The sequence below is a fragment of the Strigops habroptila genome, chromosome 9 (assembly GCF_004027225.2).
Source record: "Strigops habroptila isolate Jane chromosome 9, bStrHab1.2.pri, whole genome shotgun sequence".
NCBI classification, from domain to species: Eukaryota; Metazoa; Chordata; class Aves; order Psittaciformes; family Psittacidae; genus Strigops; species Strigops habroptila.
Window position 1 is genome coordinate 19,055,167 of NC_044285.2, and position 16,111 is coordinate 19,071,277.

General features: G+C 37.4%; 1 protein-coding gene across 6 annotated transcripts in view; it reads right to left on the reverse strand.

The window, feature by feature from the left end:
• Nucleotides 1-16,111, reverse strand: part of SCAPER (S-phase cyclin A associated protein in the ER) — a 148,061-nt gene that overhangs the window by 94,919 nt on the left and 37,031 nt on the right. For all 6 annotated transcript variants that reach the window (XM_030496783.1, XM_030496782.1, XM_030496784.1 and 3 more), the window contains exons 11-20: nt 14,674-14,844; nt 14,115-14,190; nt 13,570-13,687; nt 13,122-13,233; nt 12,534-12,674; nt 10,044-10,199; nt 9,037-9,179; nt 5,182-5,263; nt 4,715-4,867; nt 3,779-3,886 (exon numbers count right to left, since the gene is read on the reverse strand). In XM_030496783.1, the coding sequence (XP_030352643.1) occupies nt 3,779-3,886; nt 4,715-4,867; nt 5,182-5,263; nt 9,037-9,179; nt 10,044-10,199; nt 12,534-12,674; nt 13,122-13,233; nt 13,570-13,687; nt 14,115-14,190; nt 14,674-14,844 (1,260 nt within the window). The remainder of the gene's footprint in view (nt 1-3,778; nt 3,887-4,714; nt 4,868-5,181; nt 5,264-9,036; nt 9,180-10,043; nt 10,200-12,533; nt 12,675-13,121; nt 13,234-13,569; nt 13,688-14,114; nt 14,191-14,673; nt 14,845-16,111) is intronic.

Consider the following 16,111-nt stretch of genomic DNA (forward strand, 5'->3'; position numbering starts at 1 on the left):
AGATACAGGACAATGGTTCAAAGGAAGCAAGCTATAAGGATTACTGATGTTAGGTGCATTCCTCAAAGCAAACTAGCATAGGCATGAGAGGCAAAGAAAAATGGGAAAGCAGAAGGGCAGAAACATGAATAAATAATCTAGGAACTACAGGTGGCAGCATAGAGTACAAGATCCTTGCAGAGACTCCTCAGCCTAATGAAATTACTATGTGTTGTCCTAGGGCTTTCAGCAGGCACCTCCTCCGTGACTCCCTATGTGTCAGAAGCCCTTTGTGTCACACTGGCTTTGATTCAACAAAACTGTTAGTTCCAATTTCCAACATACTATTTGATTCCAGTGAAGCCAATGGCACCAAATTGCGTATGTTGTTTACATCTGCTGCTGCACTGAAAGGAATATGATTATTAAGAGAGGGGACGGGAAATCAATAGCATAGAAAATAGTAATGTGAAAAGAAGGCAAAAGCTGGAAGTTTGACGGAAGAAGACATGCATTTAAGCAGAGAGAGGAAATGTAGATGGAGCATTGTTACTGCACTAAAGATAATGGGACAGTGATAGCATTACAAGTTTCAGAAAAATAATACAGGCAAAACAACTTCTAGCCTGAAGCCTACCCTGCTGGAAGAGTTCTGCCATCTACATGGACGAAGGACGTAAAAAATGTGAATAGAACTTCATTTGCTTCTACATTATAAACACTGTTTCAAAATCAACTGACTTTTGCTTTAAGAGAAATCTCCATCCTTTTCAGCTGGATGAAGAAAATCCAAATGAAGAAATCCAAAAAGCTGAGATGAAGCAAAGCTGTCATCCAATCTCAGAAATAACTTCATGCTTTTCCATTTTTAGTATCTTCACTCTTAACGAAACTATTTTCTTTGTGAGCTTCACCAAATACACAGCATCTACAAGTGAATTAATCTTATTGATTATCTAACACTAGCTGTCAGCTCTCGCACAATATATGCTGGACTTAAGCATAGTATATGCTTAATTCCAGAACAATAGAAAACTGCTCCTAGAGCCTACTTTTATATCTGAAAATGTAAAATTACAGAGCCTATAGATGCTATAAGCATCTACAGCATCTATATACTTATACAGCAAAGGGATAAAAACTAGATTATAATAATTTCTTTTTATATCTAGCAAGATCAAACACCAGCATCCACATGGCCCAGAGAAATCAGTGTCAACGATCATTCCGTACAGCTTTTAACTTCTTGCTTACAGTCAAATGAAGCAACAACAATCCTTATGGTGTGAAGACATATTATAGAATCACTTACTCAAATCAGTTTTCAAATTCTTAAGGAGATACTTAAATCTTACCTTTTGGGATACCACTACGGTCAAAATAAAAATATTTCAAGTCTTTCTGTGATTTCTTAGATAATAATAAAGAAATTCTATGGTCAGATTACAATTTTTTAAAAAGCTTTCTTTCCAGGCAGCTGCCTATTATACTTCACAGGCTTCACACAAAATGAGTCAAAGATCAAGAGTAAGCTATCTGAGGTGTCAAGTGCACAAGGTTAAAGGTGAAATTTTATTAGGTCAAAGGTGATATAAATCTTTTATGTCAAAGCAGAAGGGTCACAGACAAGATGTATATAATCTAAAGACATCACAGATGACAAGTAATAACTTTAAGTAGTACAAGTGCGTTCTCACGACAGATACCTTCATTGACTAAAAAACTGAAAACGCTGATGAGTAACTGTGAGTATTGTAATGCTTCCCTGGAATATGGTTTTACTTCTATATAATACATTGGGAAGTTTTTCTCAGGTATTTCAAAACTCATCTAAAGTTACTGAATGCTTTAGTGGTGGGGAGGCACCGTTTGGCGTTAAGAATGAGGTACACAAAGCAGATTGCTCTGGTAAATAAAACTGCTTTTCTACTTTACAATGACCATATCTTTAGCATGTGTATCTTATTGCTGCTCTTTGGGGAAAAAAACACCCAATCCAAACAACAAACAAAGCAGAGAGGGCCTCAGGCCAAGGAAATTTCAGATTACAATAGTACAGTTCCGAATTGTGTATTCAGGCTAATGAAAATATAGCTATAAATAATACATTAAATATCTAACACTGGAAGCATCTGTATGTTGCCAGTATGCCAAATACTACGCACCATCTTGATTAAGGATATTTAAGTCTGCTCTTATAATTATCAAGCTGTTTATTCAGTTAGAACTGTTCTCTCCTTTTGCTCCTGCACTAAATATGCATTCAGGAAACTCCATACCTTAAACCTTAGTCTTGGTCTTAAGTTCACATCAAAATATTTTGCTGACTAACACTAGATTTAAGCACAAAAATCGAGATATCTGTGCCCTCTAGTGGAACTTCTTTTTCACCAGCTGGGCACAGATGTAGGAGTTCTAATGTGATCCTTTTTTCTGGAAGCTGGAATTGTTAACCTATCAAATTAGATGTTGTGAAGAGTGTATAAAACCCACTCAAAGGAAAATGTAGTTCTCTGCTTTCCTTCGTATTTATTTGAGGGAAATCTCTCAGCTTCTATTTCTAGGAAAACGGATGCAGTGTGAAGCCTCATACATCCGATTAGGTAAACCTGGCATCTTAAAACCAAATCCAAACCCACACAACTCCACTAAGCACCGTCAAAGAGGAAAAAAGAAACTGAAAAGACAGTTTATGTACTTTCATTACAGCTAGGAAGGGGGAGGCAAACTGCAACTCAGCAAAAATTTATTCCTCCAGACTACTGTATCTCTCCCAATTTTTTTCCCCGTTTTTCCAGTGATAACCTCCTCTGTGGATTTCAGTACCTCAGAGACTTAATTTTCCAAAGCTTTTCAAAAAGGAAAAAGAAAGATGTTACTAGTTTTCAGCTACAAAGGAGAGGAGGAGACAGCCAAAAATCAAAAGTCCTGAGCAGTGTCATTTGAATCAGCTTGGCTGGAAACATTTTTGAACACAGTGAAGTTAAATCTGAATCATCTCTGGAGAACCAGCTTGCACAGTATTTCTTCCTAACATCTGACAGTTATAATGCAGGGGCATTCATAAATGTTTTGGATAAAACAGAACTCAAAGGCTGACTTAGAATTTGTCTTACAGAAAAGGCCTTGGCTTAATACTGTAGTTCAATTCAGGCAGCAACACCAAGAAATCAAATCAGACAACCATTCACAAGTCTTTTCTTCAAAACAGCATCATTTCTTGATTTACTATAAAATGTCCTCAATGCTTCCTAAAAATCACTCGAAATGCCAATTCTTCTGAAGAAGCTACTGAAAAACTAATTATTGCTCTTTCTAGCAATGCTAATACTTGTAAAGCATTTCCAATCTTACATTTGAAAGTAATTTAGCACTGCAAATTTCAGCACAAGTGAGTGACCTCGAAGCAGAGGATAGCACATCTGATTACCTAAAAAGGACTAAGATATTTTAAACAATAGGAAGGAACAACAACAACAAAGTAAGGCAAGACATGAGATTTTTATGATGAAAAGACATAGTGAGATGAAAAATGCCTTTGGATTAACAGAAAAGCAACATGTGACATTTTATTCACAATCTATTTTAAATGGCAATTGCTTGAAGTATTTGAATCCACTGTTTATTTCATTCCTTTTCATTGGTAGTCTCTATTCAAAAAGGCACTATTATTCCCATGCTAACACAAATACTCTTGTTCAATTCCTTTATAAGAATTTTCAAGACTTTCTTAGGCTACTGAGCTGGATGGCATTTAAAACAGGAAATAATATAGAAAAAAAAATACTATAAAACTTACCACTTCTTCATCTGAAAGCTCTCGCCCTTGTATACTACTGTTCTCTCGCACAGCTTGTTGGTGTTTCTTCCCTTTAATGTGGCTAAAAAGGTACACCTCTGATGAAATCTGTAATGACAACGACTTAACAGTAATTTTTCCCTCAATAATTCATAAATCTATAAATAACAGTATTACGCAGGACTTCAGAGTAAAAGATCTCCCTGCTTCCTACTCAGTGACTATATGGCTTCCTCTTCTCCACCATTCCTGCGACATACGGAATGGTGGACACAAGAAGAGATACCCTGTTGACATCAGAGGTCTGCCTGGCAAAGTACTTTGCTTCTAACAGTGACTAAAAAATAAGATACCAAAGGAAAAGAGGAGACAAAGCAAACATTGGTTCTCCCATTTGGCACTTCTAAGCCTCCAATCAAATTCAGCTCAAGAACTTCTTGAGCTTGATGTTGTTTCTCTGTATCTAGTAACCGTCAGCAAATTTCAGTACAATGAAACTTGCCCAGTCATCCCCTGAACTAAACTCTAATATCCACAGGTTCTTTTAACAAGGTGTTCACAAGCTCAGCTACCTTCTACGTAAAGACCACATTTTTTACTTTAAATCTAGTGTTTAGTTACCTTCATTTGATGGTAGTTAAGTGCTTTGCTTAATTTGATGCTCTCAAATTCTTGCTTTTCTTAGAAGAGACAGCTAATAACCAAGTACTGTCCACACTCTCCAGTCAATCTTCAACTCTACAGTTCTTTCAAATCTTCCCTAAACCACTTGATTTACAGACACAAGAATTCAAAACAAGGTGCACTTTACAAGAGCAGAGCGGGGACACAGTGGGTGTGCAACACTCTCATTTGTGAGTGAAGCATAACTTGTAGCTTCAGGGCTTAGGTTGGCCTTGCATTTCTGACAGTATTCCTCCCCTCTACCCAACTTACCATCACATTGCATAATGAGCACTGTTTTTTTCGTTCATATGGTGTAAGTTTTGGTGCATAATCAGTATTAGCATGTCTTCCACTACTTAATTCAGCTGCTTTCTCTTTCCTTTGTTCAATTTGTTCCATGTGCCTTCTGATACTTTCATCATGCTGAATGGAAAATAATCAAAGCAACAAAGAAAACACATTGAATTACAGTGAATGGAATTAAACTGTACAAAGAAATATTAGGAATTACCAAATATACAGTTAGGATGCACTTCTGTTAAATGGAAACTATTTTTTATTTCTGAAAGGCATTAAAAGTCACCACGTCAGACACTACGACTTAAAAATCAATCAGTGCCAATTCTGTTTTACAGCAAATCCATCTCTAAATCTTTTTGTTGTATTTAACATTCCTGATTTTGTTCTTAATGAAACACTCTAGTCAGAATACAAGTTCAGCTCTTATCCTTTTATACCTTCAGTTGAATCTTCTTCTGTAGCTCTTCCATGGCTTCTTGTTGAGCTGCAGTAAGAGCCGCCAACCTCTCTTCTCGATCTCTAACCAAAGGATAGTATGGGGAAAACTTGTTATAATGTGCATAATACTGACTAATTTATGTGTGAAATAGAACACATAATTGGGAGAACAAGCACCCAAAAGAATTAAGCTGAAGATGGCTCAGTAGAAGAGAAAGACAACAAAAAGCAGCTTACTTAGAGAGATGCAATGCTTTAATTTTGATGATTTTATAAAGGTAGACACTTGCACCTTTGTAGCAAAACCTGGATCATACCTCAGCCCAAACCAGAACAGTGATAGTCAACATAACACTACAGAATAGTGACGAATGTGATACCCTGCCACCACGAGCATTCTTCAGCCAATGGCTAGAGTCAGTGAACCAAGAGGGAGGAGAACAATGGCAAATCAAGGAAAAACCAGGCAGCAACGAGGGCAGTTTGTTTTATAAAAATGTTGATCAGTGGAAGTTTGAATATATAAACTCATAGATAAAACTTTGACCAACATCAAATGATACAGTCATCAGTGATAAACTGATGCTCTAAAATATTGCAATTCTAAATGTTCAACATACCAAAGGATAGCAAAAGATTAGGCATTTATCTTACTGTCACCTTCTCTACATCGTTGCAGTCAGGATGTATTTTGCTCACTGAATCTGTCTGCCCTGCACCCCTCTTCCAAAAAGTGAATCATGCCTCAAACTCGAGTTGTCCTCCTCACTTTCAGCAACTCTCCATCCCCTCCCCAGCACAGGGCCAAAGCACAGCTGTCGTGCATCTGGATGTCAGTAAGAGCCTGTGAATTCCCTAAGCATCACCCTATTAAGGAGAGACCTGCAGATAACAGTGATCAGCAAGCCAAGAATTGGGCATCTGTGAAAGGCCAAAAGAAGTAATGAAAGCTTTGAGTAAAACTGAGCAATGAAGAAGTTATTCAAAGCCATTAGCCACTTTTTTAAAAGACATCCTAAAATTAAAGTTATTGAGTGACAAAACTAGAAAAGCCGACATAAAGAGTATTAGCCAAACTGCAGTGCTTTTTGGGTTACGTAGAGCTCTGTTTGGATTTTTTAAACAGAAAACTGACAGAAAAAACCAAAGTCAGTTCTGTAAAGGCAGGAGGCTGGGATAAAGTAACATTTTCAAACAAAAAGCCACAGAAAACATAAAGGCAGATAGGAAAGAAGATGGGGAGGAAGCAAGTCTAATAATAAACACTACACACAGTTGTCCTTTCAGAAAGGATAAGTGAACTCTTCCAATCACCATCGGCATGAAGGGGGGCGAGGAAGAGATGATGGACGAGAAGCTGTAGGTACTTTATGTGCTATCTCCCCTGAGGTACATAAAGAAAGACTGAACTACAGTCTGTGTTTTTGTTTTAAAGAGTTCCTGACTCACACCATGAGCTCAAACAAATCACAACACACGACCCAAACCCAAAGCTTATTTTAGCTATTTCTTTCAGTATGCGTTTATACGTCTTTGTTTAATCCTCTAAACTATAATAAATTAATATCATTGCATACTTTGGGTTAATAATATTTGAAACAAAATTCTGAAGTTGTGATTGATAGAGCATCACCAATACCCCTGCACAAGCCTTCTGAGACGCATGCTTTTTACATGATCAGGTTACACTGCACAGTTTTATGATTTCCATAGACAAGAAAAAATTTTCCATATTATGGATTTCAACTCTCTGGAATATAAAATACTCTGAAATTACATCTAAAACCATGCTGGAATCAAGTTAATGTACCATAAGGGCAGGGAGGCTTTTAAAGTCAGTTTTAGGTACACTATTCCTTTCATACAGATGCTTTAATCACCACCAGATGCACATGGCAAAGCTTATACTGAAGAAAGTTTAAGCAGATATTCCAAAAATTACTGATTCCAGCAAGTACTAAATCTTCAGGATAAGAGACAAATCCTAGCAGCAGGGGGAAAAAAGCAACAAAACAAAACACCGAATGATACCGGGAGGTTCCACCAAAACAGGCCAAAGCTCTGTTGTGTAATCAGCATCTGGCAAAGAAAATGAAGCATGGTACTGCAATAGCAAGTACAAAGCATTTGAAAACTGAGTGCCGTAAGGGCAAATATAGAGGAAATTTGACCTCCTCCTCAGGGATTGTAGTGATAGGACAAGAGGTAATGGGTTCAAGCCTACACAGGGGAAGATCAGGTATAAGGAAAAAGTTCTTTATTGTGAGAGTGGTGAGGCACTGGAACAGGTTGCCCAAAGTGGTGGTAAATGCTCCACCCCTGGCAGTGTTCAAGGTTGGATGTGGCGTGGAGCAACCTGGTCTAGTGGAAGGTGTCCCAGCCCATGGCAGTGCAGTTGGAACTAGATGATCTTAAGGTCCTTTCCAACCCAAACCATTCTATATTCTATGAAAGACAGTACTACTAGAAGGCAAATTGAAACTGCTGTTCTTCACATGTCATAATGAAATATAAATGGGGTGCAACAAAGGCAAGTAGCAGATTTAAAACTGATTAAACAAAAAGAGCAAATAATTACATGCCTTGAGCCTTTAGAGAAGTTCTAACCACAGAAGACTTCAGAAGGCAAAGCTGTCAATGGGACAATTATCTCCCATTTGCTTGCTGTGAGGGTTTCCTCAAATTTCAGAAGGATCTAGAAGCCTTACACATGCGGTGTCTATCCTCCCTAAATAGCATAACCAAAATTCCGCGTTAGTCCTAATCTTCTTCAAGTGCCTGTGAAGGACGAAAAGATACTGAAGGATCCCTCCCAGCTCACTCTATCTCATTGTGACTTTAGCTCAACACACTGAGGAAAGGTCCATGACATCCTGGGCAAGGCCATAGATCCTATCCGCAATTCATTAAACATCTAATCAAAAATAGAATCTCTCTATGATATCAAACTAGAATTACTCATGACTTTGGAAGATGATCAATACATTTCTGAATATTTTACATGGAGAAAAAAGCCAAACCTCTCCATGACAACTTTGAAGGAAACAAGCTGTGACAATAAAAATGGTTAAAGAACCATTAGTGAGCACTTCTTGTCATCAGACAAATGTAACTTCTATTTAGATTCTAGAGAATGCTTGTGGCAGAGGAACCATAGGGGAAGAGGGAATAATAGAAGGTGAATACAAATAGAATTTGGCAAATGAAACGATAATCAGACAGCAGTTTTCCTGAATCAGACTTGAAAGTTAACCTTCCTCACACACTGCAATGCCACCCAACGTTCATTCTCCCTACACCTTCATGGTTGGCTCAAAAGAAAGAGAGAAGAGCCCATATGAAAACCCCTTCATGAACTTTTGATTATGGGCAAAACCATAAACCAAGTAGTTGGTAGGCAACAGAATTAATGAAGCCCGATTTCCCGGCTTTGTGCTTCACAAAGGTAATCTCTGGTGTCTGCAAAAAGGTGAACTCAAATTGATGCCAGTAAGTCCAAAAGTTACTGGAGAATGGAGGAAATAGGGAACCCAGGGCCATTAATCTTCCTTTCTTCGAAAACTAAGCTATGAAAAAGGCAAATTATCTAAAGGTCTTGTTCGCAATAAAATTAAGATGAACATAATAAAATGCAGCTTTGCATGTTATATAGCGCATGCACCTAAGGAATACAAAAATCTATTACAGAATTTATGATTACTCACCCAATTTCTTCTTTAAAACTATTCATCAAGAATATTTATGAATGTTACTTTTTGAATACTACGCCTGAAGAGCTCAGAAGGTGCTGTTGTTAACTGTTGTTTGCTGCAGCTTGCTGGAAAGGATAACCAACAAAATTATTGCAAAGCTACCTGGCCCTCTCCCGTGCTGCATCTTCTCGTGCTTTTTCTTTCTCTTGTCTCTGCTGCTCAATCCGTGCTTCTTGTTCTTTCCTCTTCATCAGCAGCTCCTCAACTCGGGCCTGCCGTTCTGCTTCGAGGGCTCTTTTGCGCTCCTAGTCAGAGAAAAGGAAACTCTAACTTTTCTTTTAGGAAAAAACCCAAAAAAGAATCAAAGGAAACTGTATTTTAACACCTGCTTGTAGAATTTTATCTTGCTTTCATGATGGAGTAAGAACTGCTCTTTTATTAGATCAGCTTTTTCATAAGCAACCTGGAAAGGCACTTTTCACTGATAACACGGTCACCCCTTGGAAAGCCAGACATTTTTCATCATATATTCTCTCAAAAATAGTTTCATCCAGGACTTTTGGAGTACCGTCTGCTGCAAAAACAGCTTCTGAGCCACTGAAGTCAGTAACATGCCCCATTTTTCAACAACGAGATAGAATTAGCTGCTAAATTCTGAGCTCTGGCTGGATTCACAAGTGATCTACGGTTGTGGTGATCTGACGCATGTATAGAGAGGGAGGAAGAGTTTACATAGGAAGAAAACTGATGGTTTAGATTCTAACATAGAGAACAGTGCTAAAAAAGTGGATGCATGAGACTGGGAAAATTCAGTACTGAAATGATGTAGGCATATGACAAGGAGTATTTTTCTGTTTCCTCTCAAAGTTTTAAGAGTTACCAAAATATAAAGCTTTTCTTATAATGGAGTAACAAATATTTTTAAAAAAGAAGGTTAAGACAGGCATGAATCATCTATCCAGCACTTTTAACACCTCTGCTATAGACGCTTCCAGACTTGCCTTTCTCCCTCTTACTGCTGAAACATTATAAAGGAGGAACATATTATACTTTTCCAATGCCAGAAAGTAAGAACAAAGGAGGTTAAGATAGAAAGCAAAGACTGCATAGCTAAAATTAAAAACAAATCCATATCTAATTGTTCCCCTGCAACTATAGATATATCGTACCTGAACTGCTTCATCACGTGCTTGTTTTTCCTCTTGTCTTCGTTGACGCTCCTCTTGTAATTCATTTAAACGTTGTTCATATTCTTTTAGTTTATTCAACACATCATGACGTTTGTTCTGAGCTTCCAAGGTGTTTATAAATGCAATTTCATTTACCTGCAAGTCATCAGAAAGTGTCAGAAAAGATCTGCGAAGTTGAAAAGTTTCATTCTTAGGGAATTTCATCCATGTGTTAATGATCCATTTGATAATTAAACTGGTGGGACACTTGTCCAGAATGGGTTGGAAAACTACCAAGTTGAAAATAAGGCTCTGGGGTTTTGTTGGGGGTTTTTTGGTTGTTTTGTTTGGGTTTCTTTTTGATTTGTTTTAAACAGGAAAGCCCATGGAATATGAACACGAGAAATTGAATTGTACCAGAAAACCAAAAAACTTTGGCTAAATACCAGGAAAATCTTCCCAATCTTCTCAGCAATGAGACTTCATTAGTCTATTCTCTCCTTCACAAAAAAGACCCAGCTGGATAAATCAGTAACATTTGTAAGTGCTAGTAGAATCCGACAGGTCTTTTGATCTAACTTTAAATATATGGGTACTTACTGACTAAAAAGTGAAACTATACATACTGTGTATAAGAAAAAAGAAGCTGCTCATTGTCTTGCTCTTTCTTATCAGTATAGGCTATTTCACAAACATATATACTATTTTTTTCAACCACAGGACAGTGCAATGGACAAGAATACAAAAGAAATAATATGAAAAGGCTAATTTGAGTACTTTAATGTGTACACTAAAAATATCAAAGATGCATTTCCACTACTTGGGTTCATGAAGGTAATCAATACTTTGTCCTCACTACAAGACCACTGAACAAAATTCTTTTCAACTTTAGGCTTTTAAATATGAATGCTCGAGAAACTTCTATGGATGAGGAAAAACAAACTCAATTAACTTTGCTTTAATAAAAATCAACATTTTAGATCAAAAGGCATTGAGGAAAATCGTAAAAACTTATCAGCTATAAACCCTACTTATTGGTTTATGATTGAAACAGAAATTATATGCTGTACTCAAGAGTTCATGCTCGCTCTGAATCCACAAAAGAAATGAGTAAAGAGAAGACACATGGTAGACAACAACAGATCATGTAAAAGGATGGTAGGATAATATTTGTTGCTGTGTTTACTGACTAGAATCCATTTACAGAACTGATTCCACAGTTCAGTAAACAAGTAAGCACTGGGAATTTATATAACCAATTGGGCAGCAACAGTTACCATGATCTTCAGCTATACTAGTCTTCAGGTATTTCTTTAAAGCCTTCTGGCCCAATTAACCTTTATTTCCAGAACACAAGAACCTCAAGTGGCAGCAGATCTTACACATTTAACCACACACAATACTTAAAACATCTGCTTAGTTGGAGAATCATGGCAAGTGTGATTTAGTTAATATGATTAGAGAAGTCACACTGGTGTAATGAAATAATAATGAAGGTATGTTAGACTCAATTAGGTAACCTAGGAATCATTTTAATCCCAGAGACAGAAATGGCAACTTAATAAAAATGCTAAATCAGTTTTGTTGTGCTTATCTTAAATAACACAGATGAACAGCTACATCAGTCACAGCTGGGATACATGCTCATGGGATGCTACATCAAACACAGCTGAGATAATGCAACACCTTAGTTTTAAGGAGATGCATGTAGCTTTACTTGGGAAAAAGTCTTTAAAAATAAAATATTGCATTTATGTTGTGCTGGTTTTGGCTGCAATGGAGTTCATTTTCTTTGCAATAACTAGTATGGGCTATGATTTGGATTTGAGCTGCAAAGACTGTTGATAACACAGGGATGTTTTCATAACACAGAGTCAAGGCCTTTTCTGGTCCTCACCTGCCCCATTAGTGAGTAGGCTGGGAGTGCACAAGAATTTGGGAGTGGACACAGCCAGGACAGCTGACCCCAACTGATCAAAGGGATATTCCCATAGGTTTCTATTTATTTCCAACTGCTTAACAATTTTAGTGGTACAAAACACAGCAATGGAGCTGTTGTTTAAGGACACAGAATGCTGGATCTAGAATGGATGTTTAGCAAAGGAGAATATCAATGAGCTCTCCTCACTTCTCATTCTACATACTGGAAAGCAGAGAACTGATAATCAGATCTACTCCTTCCAGGAGGACTAGTTATCTCCAGAAATGCTTCCACACTCTCTGTGAGGAACAAAAGCAGCAAGACAACTATCAGCAGTTTTATTGCAACCCATCTTTTCTTCCACTCCAAACCACCGAGATGTCTAATAACAGCCGGTTGAAATTTGTGTTATAGAAAAATTGTCCATTTTAGAGATTGGCAGTTATCTGCTTCACTGTTCACACATGTTCATATCTTACTTGTACCATCCTTCACAACCTGCTCACGAGGTACAAAACATATACAAGCATAACTATTGAACAGTTCTCCTTTCAACCAAAATAACTTACCTTAGCTTCTTCCTCTTGTGCTTTTTTCACAATTGCCTGTAGCTGCACTTCACGTTTAAATTCCGCATGGAGTAATTTCTCCTCCATCATCCTACGTCTTTGATCTAATAACTCTTCTTTCCATTTCCGTACCTCCTTCTCCTATATAGAATGAGTACATTCATTACTAACACAGTAACTGAAAATAAGGCCTGAATTTTCTAATATTTGAAGCTTTATTTACAGTAATAAAACATTTTGATGCCCTATACGAGACCTGCATTAAGGTTAACCCAAAGTACAATGATTTGCTTATTGCTTGAATTTGGTGAGTTTTATCATTTAGGCTGGATACAGGCCTTTTATTATGTCTTCCCCGAATCTGAGTTGGTATAGTACGTCATGTTAGCAATGCTCTCACACAGTTCATGATTGCAAATCAGGCTTTCTCTAGTATCTGTGATGCACAAGTCACCTGTGAAAACTGTATGAACTCAGACAAAAATTTCATTTTACCACTAATCTCTAACATTTCTAGATTACATTAGGGAAAAAAAAAGCTTTTCTGAAAGACAGCAGGTCAGCTCCTTTGTACTACAGAAAGCTTACCCTCTCCATTAGTTTCTGAAGTTTCAGTGTCTTTTCTTCACGTAACTTTTCTCTCAGCTGTTGAGCTTTCATTTGTTTCTCTTCATGTTTCTTTTTGGATTCTGCTATTGTTCTTTTAATAAAAAGCAAAGCAGAGCAAAAATGAGACAACATTAACTGACAGCACTGCAATCATTTCTGTGTTGTTTTTAATAGGAGAAAACAAACAGACTGCTGGAGGGCAATTATTTCCCCTAAACGTAAATACTGTTCTTCCAGTCTTGAAATCTTTATTTACAGGACAACATAGCACCAACACAGTTCATTATGAAAACAACAGACTGATTTCTATAACCCTTTCCACCCACCCCCGTAAAGAAAGTAGATTTATGGGCAGTTTCATGCAGCCATGAGTTTGGTTGCTTATTTTCACTGGCTAACAAAAACAGGTAGGTAACAACTCCAAAACCTTTTGCGTGACGGTGACGACAGTTTCTCGTGCATGTGTATTCCATGTCCAGGTGGACGTGCAGGCTCTTCTTCCACTCTGTCTCCCCAAGAATTACTCTGGCGCCATGATTCACGAGCTGTACATAAGAAAACAAACACCTCATTTAAACACACTTTTCTGGAAGAAGTGCAATTAATGAGGCTTAGTTCCTCTTGTAGTTCTCTCTCAAATGGGTTCTCTTGAGCACAGATAAAGTGCAAACACAGACTAAAGCATCTCTAATCTCTGTGCATTTCAATGCTAATGATTTTATTATGCTTTTATCCAAATGTTAAACAAAACCAGGTAACAAATCTTAGAATTCCAATAGAGATAGGGGAAGAGAGCTGAAGAACAAAGACACGCAGAGATAGGTTGAACACACAAGTCCATCTTTCCTAAGGAAATAACATTAAAAAATAACATAACTTGGAATAATATTTACATGTTAGGGGGATCTTAACTAGCCCTGAATAAAATTGGCTGTCATTTCAATGTAAGCACAGTAATCTATGAAAATTTACCTTCATAATCTGCCAGAACATCATTCCAGTCCATAGACATACCACAGAAAGATATGCTTCCATTGCCCATACTAGCCTGAAATATAATGCAATCCAGACAGTAAAAACATAAACTTTCATTTGCAGGTGTACACACATTAACAAACAGTGCCAACTCAGCCATACTCAGCAATGTTTCCAAGCTGAACTAGACTTCTCCAAGAGAGAGGTTGTTTCTGACAGCAGAAATAGAGACTTCCACTTCACCCAGAGTAGCTCCTGTGTGGTAGCAATGAAAATAGCAAGTCCCAGCTCCCCCAGTTTTGCACACAGAAGTAAGCAGCAGGACAATGACTGCAAGAGCAGACGACTTTATATCACTCCGCAGCACTGTGCTGCTCAGTTTAGTAAGACTGAATAGGCAGTATGGTGTAATTATTACATAACACTGTTTACCTTATTTGCATGTAAAAGAGGTAACATTCATGCAAAACCCAAAACTCATAAATTCTATGCACATATTCCGCTGACATCAAAGACAGCTTGAGACTGGGTGCTCTGAAATAAACTGAACACTCACAGAGAAATCGCTGTCATTGTCAGTCTCAATATTAATGTCATTGTTTTCCTCTGCTTCAATCTCTCTAGTTAATTGCTCTTCTTCTGCAATAGCACTGGCAATGGCTTCTTCATTTGCCTTTTCCAGGCGATCTGCTAACTCTTCTTTCTTAGCAAGGACTTCTGCCATGGACTGTAGGAAACATGAAACCAGAAAAAAACCTCCTCAAATCAGCAGCAGGCACAAAAAGTGGTTTCCATATAGTTAATACGCATTATATTTTACTCAACTTCTAATTACATGTAGTTCCTTTAAAGCTGTATTTTATGAAGGTAACTAAAATATAAACCCCACTAAAACTGTTCGTTTTAACTATTTATGAGTTAAGTATTAACTCATTTAATAGTTACATGAAACAGTTATGAAATCAATTATCACTCACATAATTCCAAAACACAGTACACAAGAGCTGTCATCAAAAGCAACAAAGACAGTTCTTCTCTAATTATTCTTTTAAATACCTAGTCTCAGGGAGTAAGCAATGCGTACTCTGAAGCATTAATGGCATGCTCTGCTGTTATCTCTAGAAAAGGGATAATGCTTCAGAGAATCATTTAAAGATGAAAATGGATCTGCAGATGAACTGTATCTGGAAACTTTACCATGATTAATACAACAGAATCTCAGGCTATAATTGTTTTTCAACACAAATGACAAGATAGTTAGTCAAGAATGTAAGCGTGAGTATGCTGCCTTTCCCTTCTCAAATATCCAGTATCAATCAGTTCATTTCCACTCCGCTATCAATGTGCCACAACACACAAATCGGTGTTTCAAGCAACCTAATAAAGAGTAGTTAAATGCTCACAGGAGACAGAGATCCCACCAAACTGTCAGCATCCTGAACTGTTAATAATTGAGAATCTGAAATTATGTTAGTGGGTGAGATGCTGGAAATCAGCTCAAAAAACAAACAGATACTTGACCTGGAAATGACTTAGCAGGAGTCCAGTTTTTAAAAGATGTTAAAGAGAAAGCAATTTACAGGAAAACTTCTGCAAATCAGTCTTAATCTAGTTTCAGAAGAAAAACCCAGAGCAAAACACAGCCTGAAAGTATAACCTGGATTTTACATAGCATTACTGCAATCCTCCACTGACAGAATCCCAGTAAAGCAGACACACCTTGAAAGCTGTAGAATTCTTTTTGGGAAGCCACATACAAACAGAATATTGACTTCGCAGTTGTTGCTTAAGAATGGCATTCATCCAAATTGTTAGTTGTATAGGAAGACCCAAGAAAGCAGTTCAGCTAGTCTTAAAAGGCAGAGGTCTACCTTTGTCTCTAACAGAATTTCGATATCCCATGTGATTCCAGTTTGAATAATTAGCAAAACTGGAATAAGAATTTTATGAGTCTGACTTAAAATGGTGCATAGTGCAAGGAAATTTTAAGAACT